Below are 13838 nucleotides of genomic sequence, written 5' to 3'. Positions count from 1 at the left end.
GGACGGGAGAGCAAATGTGGTTGCGATCAAAACGGGTCGTAGCCGGAGACCAATAGGGAGATCAGGAATGGACAGGTGGGAAAGCGGGTACAAAAACGGGACAGGCGGGAGACAGGGTCAAAAAGGCTTGCCTTGTATCAACAGAGGTTCGCAGACGATCTGACAAAAGGAGAGTGACAGGACTGGGTTTAATAAGGGACAGGGAGCCAATCAGATAGTCTGCAGCGGCTGGCGCCAAATGAGCGGGCACAGGTGATCCAAATTGGTAATCATGACATTTAGTAGACACTCAAGGGGAGAAGACACCAATGGATGTTGTATACAAATGGAAAACTCAGGAGCCTGGACCTCCGATAAGAAATCCCAACCTGTTCTTCCCCTAAGCACTTTTCAATTAAAACTCTTAGGTTACAAAAGCATATCCTCCCTAACGGGAGTGGAAATTAAAAGACTTAAACATTATTAGCCAAATGTGGCAATGATGTAAAACAGTTCATAATAGTCAAAGAACAATAGTGCGCAATAATGGTCAAAACAATGGAACTGGTATCGAGTGCAATCTCCTTTGCAAGTATCCAAATTTTAAAAGACAAACTTATCACACATTGAAGGTGAGGCGAGCCATATGATGCTGGCTTTTACTTGGGGGTGAGTTTGTGCATGATATAACTGCATATTTTGCAAAGAAGAAGGAAGGAGATCAGCCAGGTCTTTAGCAACAAGGCTTTTTCTCAAATGTGTGTGTCCCCGATTCTAAATTTTTGTTAGCTGTTAGCCAGATTTTGTTTAATGTTTACTCAAAGCTAACTTACAACAGTTAAGCTGTATTAATTCGTAAAGATGTACTTTATATGTGACAGTAAGTCTGTCTGTCCTATAATGAGCTAACCTATATGCAGGGAGAGTTTAATTGACTATTATTTAGCCAAGGTGAGCATAGATTTTTACGTTACAGCATTTTCCTCACCATATGGCAACAGCAAAATTGTTTCCCCTGCCCAAAACTTGTCAAACTTTGCAGCCACTGTGAAAATTATGTGCACATACGTCTCGAAGAAGCCTAGCTATTGGGCTACATCAAACAAGATGTTGGTCTGCTGTTGCTCTGTGTCACGATATGATTATACCATGATATTGGCTGAACTCCTTCCTACAATGCCCTTCTCAGTTCAGTTCGCAATGTCGTGTGCTTTCTAAAGATGGTTGTACAGTATCTAATATCTATAGTTGGACTTTGAGTGATGCTAAAGGAAGAAGCAAAACCATGATAATCATGAAAACAGATACAAAGAACACACATGCATCGTTAACCCCGCGAAGGAATATGGCTGTGACCAATCAACAATCAGGACAATTGTTAAGAATAAGGAGGCAATTACAGCAAACTCATCCCACCTTTGCATCCACCCAATACTTAAGTCTACCAACTTAAGTCACATCACACCATTATTTCATTTTTATCTTTTATTTCCCAATATATTCTCATGTTATTGTGTAATCAAATACACATACATTACACATAAGTTGAGCTTACTCTATACTTTTTTGTTAGTAATGTTAAAACGTGTATTTTTTCGAAATGCATTAAATAATTACCATCGGTTTACCTCGCTACTACATGACAATTTCATGTAACGATCCCCACCTCTGAAGGGATCAGAGCCAAGCCTTCATGGGGCCCTAAGCAAAAATAGATTTTTTTTTGTATTTCTGAAGTCGGATTTTTATTGAAGTTCCATAGTTTTTTGTAGTGTTACTGTAGTTGCATGTTTCTACTATTCTTGTAGTATTTCTGACGTATTGTTTTGTAGTATTTCCATAGTAGTATTTATTTTAGCGTTTCTGAAGTAGTTTTTTATATTTCAAAAGATTGTTTTGTTAAGTATCTGTAGTATTTCTGTATTTTTTTGTATTATTACAGTAGTTTTATGATTGTAGTATTTTTGTAGTATTACTGTAGTATTACTTTTTTGGTATTTTTGTATCATCTCTGTTGTATTTTGTAGTATTTCCATATAAGAATGACTGTTGTATATCTGTATTATTGTTTGTAGTACAGTGTTACTATCGTTTTATTTTGCTAGTATTTTTGTGATATTTCCATAGGAGATTTTTTTGTAGCATCATTGTAGGTGTAATTTGCAGTATGTCTGTTGTAAACCTCTTGTAGTAGTATAGTATTTTTGTAGTAATATTTCTCTAGTACTTTTTTTATATGATAGTATCATGTGGGTTTTTTTGTATTTCAGTTTTGTAGATTTGTAGTAGTATTTCCATTGTAGTATTTTTGTCATATTTCTTTCGTATTTTTGTAATTGTCTTTTGGTAGTATTTTTGGAGTAAATCATTCTGTATTGTATTTTGTAATAAAGTATTACTGTGGTAGTATTTTTATAGTAATTCTATACTATTTTTTTATTTTCAGAAAGAAAGTCAAATAATATATGAGATCCCTGTTTTTAAGCACTATATTTGATATTTAGTTTTGTAGTTATTGTGTAGTATTTTTGTAGAAGTATTTCATACCTGTCAACCTCCACGGCTCCATGCCCGTACAAACTGCCGTATTTTCCCGTACAAAATACAAAATAATCGTACACCATATTTCTTTTTTCGGAATAATGCATGATGGGAAATCCCCAGGCGGCAGACGCATACGCACAGTAGCATCAAAGTAGTCGATCTCGGTAACGAAAAAAAAACGATACCGAGATCCAGGCTTCCGCGGCGAAATCCTTTGACCTGATTGATTTGCCGTTTCGTGATAGTCGGTGTATACCAGATGGTACCCATCATTGACAAATTTGCGTTTTTCCGTACAGATTTCCTTGTACATCGTACTCGTCTTAAAATGCATAAAAAACGTACTGTGTACGGCAAAACCGTACAGGTTGACGGGTATGATATTTTGGAGTGGACACAGAAAGTGACAATGAGGCCCCCTAGTGGTTGCAGGGCCCTTAGCAGCCAGTTAGCTCGCTTAGGCCTTGGTGCAGCTCTGGAACGGATTCATTTCGTATTCCGGGGTTCTTCTGTATTAGGTTTGACTGCGTGTCGCACTCCGATCCAGTCTAGTAAAAGTCCATGTCCATATTTTCAGAAGGGCAATCGAGAGTGTTCGCGCGCGCGCACGCGAACGCGTGTGTTGAGTGTGCGTGCGCGTGGGAATCAGCGGAAAGACCATGGCCGCTTCTCCGACTCTGACTCAGGTAACACTCTCGTCCCAACTCTCCTTCTGTCCGGAGACAAGCGCTTCGTGTACGCTGGGTCGCCAAAGGTTTCGGCAGATGAAACCACGGCCTCGTTTTGGTTATTTTTGTGTGTTTTTGTGTCCCGGTAGAAAGGGAGTTTACTTTAGAGTGGGAAAAGTTTGCGCTTAATCTCTTTGGGGACTGCGTAAGGGCGTAGTAGCTAGCTAGCATGCTTGCTAACAAGCTAGTTTGCGGGCTCGTTTTGTCACATTTACTGTATAAAGAAAAGCTTTAATAACTTTTACTTGTAGTTGTGTTAAAAAAAACGTGCCAATGTGACGCACTATTGCCTGGGTTTGTGTTTCTTTCTCTCGTTTAGTAGTGTGAACTGTGGCTGTAGTGGATTTGCCCTGTCCGGACATTTATTTGGGACCGTAAACGTCTCTGTCGACGATACCGAAATTCAAAGACGAAAAACCACAATGGAGATTGGTAGTTGCTGTTCGATGATAAATGTTGCGTTTACTGGCATGAAAACCTAAACATCGCCTCCTTGGCGTTTTTTTGATGTTCAAGTGAGCTTGGAGCGCGTGATCTGTCAAAACGTCTTGTCCCAGGTGTCACTTTTAGGTGTCACTTGAGCGTCCGTTGCCCCTAACAACACTACGACTACCTGAGTAGAATCTTTGCAATCTTGTTGGACAAACAATCTTTGGAGTCACCCTCATAGACATATGTAAAATGGACTGTGGAATTAATAAATTCACTTAAATAGGGGCGCTCTTATCAAGATATTGACTTCAAGAAAACGAATCCAGCTGTCTGTATATTCTAGTTTCAACTGATCTAAGTTTGCACTTTATTGATCAACTCAACTGTCAACCTCAGCCTATTGCTCCCCTTTTTAATGATTGCTATTCCCATTGTAAAGCGATTATAATGGTACAAACACAACGCGGCACCTATTTACTCGAGAAAGACGGACCCTGTATGTTCCTGCTCGGAAAATGGTCTGCTAGTAATCCCAAGAGCCAAAAAGAAATCCGCAGGTTCGAGAGCGTTCTCTATTCAGGCCCGGTGCTGTGGAATTTTCTTCCCCCTGAGATTCGATCTGCAACCTCAGTGGAAATGTTTAAATCTAAGCTTAAAATACACTTATTTTTAAGCTTGAAAATAACCTATATTTCATGTTGTCAATGTCTGTGTTGCAACATCTATTGCAGCCTGGTCATCCTAGAATGGGGGATTACCTCATTTGCAGTCCCTTCTCTAGGTTTCTTCATTTTACTAATGCAGAGGTTTTGAGTTTTTCCTTTCCCTCATGATGGTTTTAGATCAGGGGATAGTTTAACAGTCTGTAATAGACTGTGGTCTGTGAAGCTTTTTGAACCTTCTTGTGACAAAGGGCTTTGCAAATAAACATGACTTGACTTGTTAAATATAAAAAAGTTAATTGGTGTAATTCATGTTTCTTTTATTTACCAAATAGACATAAACATTTTTTCAGCATCTTTCTTAGTTCTTTATACACTTGCAGTGAATTTAGTGTTTCCTACTATTAGTAGTAATATATTAGAAATTAAAGTGATTGTACACAAATTGTTATATGACATACACAATCCGCAATGATAAAAATACAAGGGAAACAAATAAGTGACAGGTATGTATTAAATCCCAGAATATGACATTCATTTTTTTTTAGGTTCACAAGGTGAAATTGCCTTATGGCGAGGATTTTGAACCCCCAGTAATGCAGATACTTTTAATAATAAAAGGAAAGTGATATATAGCAAGTACTACTTATCAGGAATATATTTATATGCATATGATTTAATAACATTGTGTATCTACATACAGTATATATTTTTTGTAAAATTGTATTTACCTTTGGTGTGATATGACTTGAGGTGGTATAGTGGATTAGTTGGTGTATGCACGAGGTAAGAAGGTGTGGGATTGAAATTGATTATAAAACTTCCACTTGTAAGGATTGTCTAATCTTAGAAAACGTCCTTGCTTTGATGAACTTGTTATATTGAATAATCGTCCTGCTTAGCGAGTGCCGTGATTTGTGTGCCTTCTTTGTACTCTTCTAATAATCACAAGCTTTGTTTTCATGGTTAACATGTTTTTGCTAATGTAAATGAAAGTTTAGGGACCCATAGCAAATACAGTACAAAAAATACAGTATTGCCGACATGCAACACTACAGATATTTTTTTTTGTATTTTTTCTGCATTGTTGTTTCGATTATATTCAACTTGTGTGTATTGATACATTTTCTTTGGTTCCAACTTTAAGTCACTAATTCATGGTTCATTATTCTTTCATTATTCTTTGTGTTATATGTTTTATGTGTTCTTTAAACAAAACATACAAAATAGGTCTTTCAAAAATAAGAAAATATCAAGTTAAAAATTGTACATTTTAAAAATGGTCCAGCATAAGAGACCTATTTACTGTGAAGTATTTTGAAGATGTGGACATCATTGATGGCTCAAGTTGAGATCAAGTGGACGCACAAGCACAATGTTTACTGTGTTTGCCGCCACAATTAGTTCCAGGCACTATTGTGTGAAAAAAGGAGATAAGTGTGTGTGCACTCTCATCCAACTGTCAATTGACAGCCAAAAGTAAATCTTAAAGGCCCAGTATATATTACACAGGGACGCCTAGTGGTGTAAAAATATTAATTAATTTAAACCAAACCTTACTGATTAGAAAAGAAAAAATGCATTTACAAAAACATGATTTTCATTAGGAATTTGTAATGATAAGACATAATTTGATACTCTGAAGACTCTGGCATGCTTGGCTGCCATCTTACTACCACGGAAGAATGAATTACCATTTTGTGAAGGTGGCTTTTCCTTGTGGTGATCTTGGCACTTCACGGCCACTTACTGCTCACAGCTGGGCTTAGCATGTGATGGTCGCAGAGTCCTGTGACTCAGGCATCTGGTGCTTTTGTTGCTACTGTTTTCTTCTCTAGGCACATACCTTCGCCACTTGGCTGCAGGAAATGGATTGCCACTATTGTGTTAGCTACTCCAGCTTTGTCCTCAAATTTCTCTCGCCTGCCACTGGTGGTCGTCATGCAAGCGAATGTCACACAGTCCTGCTATTTAGTTGTTTTGTATCCTTCTCTAGCCACTTATGTTAGCCTCTTGGCTGCAATTCTTATTGTGAGCACTTCCTGCTTCTTCCTTCAGTGTCACTCGCCCTCCCCTCGCGGTCATGCAAGCTCATGTCACATGATTCGGGCTTCTGGTGCTTTTTTTCTACTGTTTACTTCTCTAGCCACTCGTGTGGCAGGTTATGTCTTGTTGCTATTACGGTTAGCTTCTCCATGTTTGTTCTCCAGTGTCAATCGCCTTCCAGAGCTGAACGTCACTGTGTTCCCTGATTCAGCGTCTCAACATTTGCTCTTGCAACCTTTTAACTGCCTGTAGGAGCTTCTCCCGCTAGTCGTTAACGTGAGCCTCTCACACCAGCTCAGACCAACTCCAGCTACTAGCTCTTTTCAACCACTCCGGGTGTATCCAGCTTGTTTGTTCTTTTGTTGTCGCTGGCAAGGATTAACACAAATATCTATTATTGTCGCTACAAATCATCCTTGCTTCTTTGAGAAAATAAAAGGCTTTTGAATTTGTATCCTTTAAGCTTCCGTAGTGTACTTTTTGAATCTACAGGCTTAGGTTCCATTCTCAGCTACAACGACCTCTGTCGGTGCATTATTGCACACTGTCACTTTAAGCGTTCCTGAGGATCTAGCAGATTTTTGCCTTAACCGAGTGAAGTTGTGCAAGGGGTTCATTGTGCAAGCTGTTATGTCGGTCATTTCTGCACCTGCTCGTTTTAAGAGAACATAGTTGATGTTCTCTGCTGACAAAGAAGGAAGTGCTCCTCTTTGGCCTCACTGTGAACACTCAGTTATACAGAAAAAGGAACGTTTAGGTGCATCTGGGGTGAAAAATGTCGCAAAATACAGCATCTCATGCTATATTTCGTTTTGAATATCTGCCAATGATCGATCTGTTGCACGGTTGTTTGATTAAAAAGCAACCCAAGCACATAGAACGGTTATTGCGAACATTTGCTCATTTTGGAAGTATTTTTAAGTCGAGGTGTTTGAACATTTGCATAATGTGGCCCTAATAATAAATATTGTCTTGTTCTTTCTCAACAGCTCTCCGGTGGAAATCACATTTACGACAAATATTACAGACAGGTATGCTTTGGGGGGGAAAAAAACACTTTTATGAATAATACCAAAAGACAAATCAAACTGGATTGGGATTTTTGATGTTATCTCAATGAATGGAGATTAAATTAAATTACAATTAATTTCCAAACATTTCCAATAATTATATATTTCTTAACCAATAAAATTTGGGAGCAGGGGACACCAGGCTTATAAAGTACTGGTCAAAACACTGACCTGTCTAACCTCATTAATGTAATCAGTAGTAGTAGTAGAAATTCTGCAAATGTGTCTAATGTTGTGACTGCAGTTAGCATGTTGCTAATCTACCCTGAAGACAGTAGCTGGGTTGAGGATGATCATGTTGCAGTGACCTCTCCCATTACTGTTTCTCGTACAGGAAGACCGATATGAATTATTAATGCAGTGCTCTGCCAAATATGTGGGAACTAGCTGCTACTCTCCCATTGAAAATAAGGATTTCTGTCTTATTACTGATACCATTTGTAACCGAGATTCATGATCATTATAGGGCTGATGCTTTTGGAATGGTAACAGCCAAAACTACGGTCAGATAAAAAAAAAAAAGACCCAATAATTAGTCACTTGATGCCATGCTATAATGTTCAATTAGCCAACACTATCCATCCATCCATTATCTGCACCGCTTATCCTTAGTAGGGTCGCCGGGGTGCTAGAGCGCATCCTATCTCCGGGCAGTGCCCAGGGGACACCCTGAACTGGTTGCCAGTCAGTCGCAGGGCACACAAAGACGGACAACACACTGGCTCATTCACACCTAGGGACAATTTGGACCGGTCAATTAGCCTAACATGCATGTTTTTCGAATGTGGGAGGAAACCGGAGTGCCCAGAGAAAACTCACGCAGGCATGGGGAGAACATGCAAACTCCACATGGGGCGGTTACGGTAGCTAGACTTGAACCCCGAATCCCTGCATCGTGGGGCTGCGCGCTTACCACCCAGGCGCTGTGCCGGCCTAGCCAACACTATTTGTTAGAGAATTCTAAGCCTTTATGTTCCTTATTAGAATGCATTTTGATTTTATATAGAAGTAGTAGCAAAGCTATGTGGTGTCTCCTCTGTACCTCTTCATAATGTGCGCGAGGCACCGGAGAGCAGTCACATGGTGCGAGATATTTAAAGGCTGTTGTGATTGAATTGCAGTCGTCACTTATGTTTTTTTTAAGCTAGGATAAACTTTTGATGCTTATAACAATATCTCGTCATTATAGTTATGACAAACAAAGTAAAAATCGATCGATTAATTGATATTTGTTGTTTTTTTTCTCGACAGGTGGATCCGAGAGGCAGCGGGAGGGTAGCAGCAGCGGATGCAGCTCTCTTTCTGAAGCGGTCGGGCCTGGGTGACGTGATTCTAGGCAAAGTTAGTTGAGTGAAAAAGAAACATGACACAAAGCTACAATGTAATGACGCTCAATGATAAATGTCTTCCACAGATATGGGATCTGTCTGACTCAGAAAGGAAAGGTTTGCTCAACAAACAGGTATGAAATAAAAATTGATATAAATAAAATCTGTCTACCTCTCTTTCTTGCTTTGTCTGTCTCTCGCTTTTCTCTCAACAAATGGGTATAAAATGTAATACTTTTTTTCCTTCTAAATTGATTGTATATTGATGGGCCTCCACAGCAATTTTTCATCGCACTACACTTAGTGGCCTGTGCTCAGAATGGCGTGGAGGTGGCGCTCAAGAGCCTTTATGTGACTGTTCCGCCCCCTAAATTTGTAAGAATTGTTCACAAATGTATACAGTGATTTTTCTCTCATAAAATGTTGAAGCTGTTTTGATGTATTTATTTTTAGCGGGATACAGGCAGCCCACTTTTGGCAGGGGGATTTACCACTGACCTTCCTTGGGTTGTAAAGGTGACTCATTTGTGGGCTTACTCAGATTCAAAGCCAGTGGCCTGCGGGCCATAGTTTGCTCACCCTTGATATCCCATTTTTTTCCTCAGCCCGAAGAAAAGCTGAAGTTTGACTCCATCTTCGACAGCCTGGGCCCAGCGGGTGGGATGCTTACAGGAGACAAAGTCAAGCCCGTCCTGCTCAACTCCAAACTGCCTGTGGACATTTTGGGCCGGGTAATAAATGTGTTGTAAGAATTGCATTCGTTTCAGTTTCTAATGAGGTGTCGTTTGTTCTTGTTAAAGGTGTGGGAGCTGAGTGACATTGACCGAGACGGCATGCTGGACAAAGAGGAGTTCTCTGTGGTAAGAAGTTAGACTCGGTCAACTTTAGATTTGTGACCCCCTGTGGCAAAAACTACGTTATATATCTTTTCGTCTGTCTGTCTTTCTCTGTCGGCCCTTCCCTTCCACTTTCTCTCCGTGTGTCCCATCTCTCTTTGCTTCTCTCTCTTTGGCTTTCTCTGTCTCTCTTTCCTCTGTCTCTCTGCTCCTTCTCTTTCCATTTTATGTCTGTGTATTATTCCCTCTCTTCTCTGCCCTCTCTCTTCTCTCTCTTTCTCCCTCTCCCCTCCCCTTCTCCCCCCTCTCCCCCCTCTCCTGTCTTTCCCCTCTCTCTCCTCTTTCCCCTCTCCCTCCTCTTTCTCACTATCTCACTATTGTTTCGCCCCTCTTCCTTTCTCTTCGTCTCTCTCTCTTCCTATCTGTCACTCTCCCTCTTTTTTCTTTTCACTTTCTCCGTGTGTCTCTCCCTCACTCTCTCTCTCCCTCTCTACCCTCTTTGTTTCTCTCTCCCCACTCTTTCGATCTGTTTCTCATTTTCCCCTCTTTATTTCTCTCTCCCACCTCTTTTGCTCTCTCTCTCTCTTATCTATAGACCACTCTTTTGTGGAAAAATATCAATACCGTATTTTCCGCACTATAAGGCGCACCGGGTTATAGGGCGCACCCCGAAAAAATAGTTTTTGGTCCTATTTTTGACATACATAAGACGCACCGGATTATAAGGCGCTACAATGGGAACGTGGACAAAACAGTCAGATAGTTCAGTCCAACTTATTACCCCCTTAACATTCCGAAAGCTTGCAAAGACGCAAATACGTGTCGAGAACACGTGGGGATGCGGTGTCCGTAAGATGTCACTCAAATGCATCGTTCCATCATTCGGAAGGTTAAAGTCTTGGGATTCAAGAAATGATAACCATTCCTTAGTATCTATTTTCTTTTTCGCTCGCAACTTTACTGTGCATATGACAATAAACACTTGGAATTTAGTTTAATTTAAAAATAGACACTCCATTCCATCCATTATCTGCACCACTTGTCACAAGAACATCGAGTTCAGTCTGAAACAAGATACAGGGACAATATAAAACCCGGAATAGCTCACCGAAGTCGTTGTGTTCATAATAATGTGCAGGCAATGTCCTCTTATATCCGTGAGGGTAGTAAATCCAGGAGAATACAATATTTACAAATACAGAATAGAAAAAATGCTTTCTCTATGCCGTCAGCCACATGCTATACGCATTCATCTTTTTCGGCCAATTGCAGGCTTTGTTTGCCGTTTAAGCCAATGGCAGCCTGTAAATGATAAAAAGGATCCGCCCCTTGACCTCCGAATAACTTTAGCCAATAGTGATCGATTCAAATGATGATTGACACATTGGTTAGCCAATGAAACGCCGGTAAATAAATCCCAGCATCCACCGCGTTCGGGGGAAAATCTAGTCGGCGGCTGCAAGTTAGTTGGAAAACTTTGCAACTTTAAAATTGATCCATAAATAAGGCGCACTGTATTATAAGGCGCATGGTCAGCTTTTGAAAAAAATAAAGGCTTTTAGGTGCGCCTTATAGTGCGGAAAATACGGTACATTCATTGACTGGATATCCAAATTATTGTCTCTTTGTTTATTATTATTACGTTGTTGTTTTTTATAACACTAGACTATGTAGTGCGGTGGTGCCTTATTTGAACTTTATGCGGATGTCAAGCCGAGGGATTTTCTAAAAATAAGCTTTCCAAACACGTAATTTTGATTATTTTTTTTATCATCATAAAACAAAATGTTAAAGTTGTATTCATCTCTAGGTTGACTTCCACCTTTTTTTTGTTTTTTGTATTATTATTTTGATTCAGTTTGACGAGAGGTGTCATGACTTCTACAATATATTTTTTCCGACTTCCCTACCAGGCCATGTATCTAGTCTACAGAGCCCTGGAAGGAGAAACGGTTCCCATGTCCCTCCCTCCTCCCCTGGTCCCACCCTCCAAGAGAAAAAAAGTCTCTGTGCCTCCTGCGATGCCCCTGTTACCCTCGCCCCCCTCCGCCAAAGACAATCGCGCCTCCCACGCCGGCTCCAAGACCATGCCCCTACCCCCAAAACCCGCCCCGGCTCCCGCCCCCACTCTGGCAGCCGCCCCTGTGAGTACACTACCGATTTGTTTTAAGCACTTAAAACAATGATCTCAAACTGGTTAGCGCAACGCCTTTTTCAAAAGCGAAAGAACAAAACGAGCGTTGAGGTAAATTGGGTTGTTTGAGGATGCGTTTGATATCTGTCATCTAACTCTTATCTGCTCTACCAGTGGGCGGTGTTACCGGCCGACAAAGCCAAATATGACGAGCTCTTCACCAAGACGGACGCCGATATGGATGGTTTGGTATCGGGACCCGAAGTCCGAGATATCTTCCTCACCACGGGGCTGCCTTCTGCCACGCTTGCGCGCATCTGGTGAGAGAATTTTGAATTTGCGTATCGTTAACCTCTGAAAATAATAAGTTTTCGAAAAAATGGCCAAAACTTTTGAAATCAGTAGTTGCACCTAATTAGTCTTATTTCTTTTAAATCGACACCAATTAATTAATATTGATACCACACGAGTTTGTCCAAACAATTACTAATTAGTGAATAATTATTTCCACATTTTTCAGTGAAATAGTGGCCTTACTGTTTACAGATTTCTCGTGCAATGATGGCCTTACCAACATCTGATAAATTTCTAGGGAACATTAACACAAAAACTCGATTTCAAAACGATATTGTATGCGATAATGGTCTTACAGTATGCCAGTACGTCCATTCTCGCAAACTTAGTACAGTATGTAATTGGTTACGGCCATTATCACGTGCCAACAGTTGAATTATGACAATTTGATTATTAAAGGTGGGGTGTGTAGTTTGAGGTGTCCTTAAAAAAGTTTAAAAGTAAATATTTTCTCTTTTAAGTATGTGTTAACAATGTCAGTCTGAGTTCAAAGAGCCTTCATTTATTTTTTTCGCCAAGCCTTTTTTCTTTTATCCTACTTTTATCATTGGTTTGAACAATTTTATTGACAATTTTAACAGCAATTAAGCATATTCACAATTTCGTTATATCTGACAATATGACGTTTTAACGATTTTTTCCGACATTTTTAACAGCAATTAAACACACAATTTCATTATATCATATCCCAACAATATGAGTTTTTATCGACACTTTTAACAGCAATTAAATACATTCACAATTTAATTATATCATATTCCATGTTGCTATGTGTTGCTATGTTCCATGTGTTGCTAACAATAGATAGATAGATAGATAGATAGATACTTTATTCATCCCCGAAGGGAAATTCACTTTTCCAGCAGCATCCCTGAGCTGAGAACAATCGAAAATAACACGGGAGCTGCTGGAGTGGCTGCCATTCGTGACGGCGCCGGAGAAACGATTCAATTTGAATCATGTACAAACAAACAAACAATTGAATCATGTACAAGAAACGATTCAATTTGAATCATGTACAAACAAACAAACAATTGAATCATGTACAAACAAACGAACAAAATATTTATGTTTCAATAAGTGGAGTGTTAATAAAATGGGGGGAAAATAATTTCTGATACTGATATAACCAGGTAAAACTAATTTTAAGTTACCTGTCCAAATGAATGTTGTGCCATCTCACCTTTCCCACTCTCTCTCCTGGAGTTGACTTGCTGCTGCTCGCTCCTGAAACTTTATCAAATAGTCCAAAATTTTACCTCATCTTCTCCGCTCACCTCGTCGTCCTCTTCTCCTTCCACTTTCTCAGATGCCCTGCCCATCCCCGTTTCTTTATTTGTGTTGAAAGCTATGAGGCTTGAACAATTTTTAGTTAATTTTAGTTAATTTTCAGTTAAAAGTGTAAAGTAAAGTAAAAGGGCAATACTATTGTGCAAGGGCATAGCTCTGTCTTCTCAAGTGGGATTCCATCCCACCCTCCCAAGCAGCATCCTTCAGTCTTCACCCGGTATGCTCAGATGGGTCCTCTCCCTTACTTCTACCTTCCACTGGTGTTCCAGCCACTGGGTACATTAGGCCTTAGTCATCCATTTTATTTGAATAGCCCTTTATCACAAGGGCTCCACAGAATTGTCTTTATTGTCATTGATATCAACATAGTGAAACATTGTATGCACTCCAGGGTAAACATGTAATAACAACTTTGAGGAGAGGAAAAAAAAGACT

At 39.8% G+C, this 13838-nt stretch overlaps 1 protein-coding gene across 4 annotated transcripts in view; it reads left to right on the top strand.

Moving 5' to 3' along the window:
• The first annotated feature begins 3068 nt into the window (after window positions 1-3068).
• eps15 (epidermal growth factor receptor pathway substrate 15) overlaps window positions 3069-13838 on the top strand; it is a 31618-nt gene continuing 20848 nt past the window's right edge. Inside the window, exons 1-10 of one of the 4 annotated variants that reach the window (XM_088349776.1) lie at window positions 3069-3209; window positions 7381-7422; window positions 8713-8802; window positions 8876-8923; window positions 9069-9164; window positions 9243-9305; window positions 9395-9520; window positions 9590-9649; window positions 11539-11769; window positions 11934-12079. In XM_088349776.1, coding sequence (XP_088205902.1) covers window positions 3183-3209; window positions 7381-7422; window positions 8713-8802; window positions 8876-8923; window positions 9069-9164; window positions 9243-9305; window positions 9395-9520; window positions 9590-9649; window positions 11539-11769; window positions 11934-12079 — 929 coding nt within the window. In that variant the 5' untranslated portion in view covers window positions 3069-3182. The remainder of the gene's footprint in view (window positions 3210-7380; window positions 7423-8712; window positions 8803-8875; window positions 8924-9068; window positions 9165-9242; window positions 9306-9394; window positions 9521-9589; window positions 9650-11538; window positions 11770-11933; window positions 12080-13838) is intronic. The other 3 variants (XM_088349775.1, XM_088349777.1, XM_088349778.1) reach the window with 3 other exon arrangements.

This window comes from Urocampus carinirostris, chromosome 12 (assembly GCF_059441175.1).
Source record: "Urocampus carinirostris isolate Australia breed hairy pipefish chromosome 12, RoL_Ucar_1.0, whole genome shotgun sequence".
Lineage (NCBI taxonomy): Eukaryota > Metazoa > Chordata > Actinopteri > Syngnathiformes > Syngnathidae > Urocampus > Urocampus carinirostris.
This window is presented reverse-complemented; position numbering and strand designations above follow the sequence as displayed.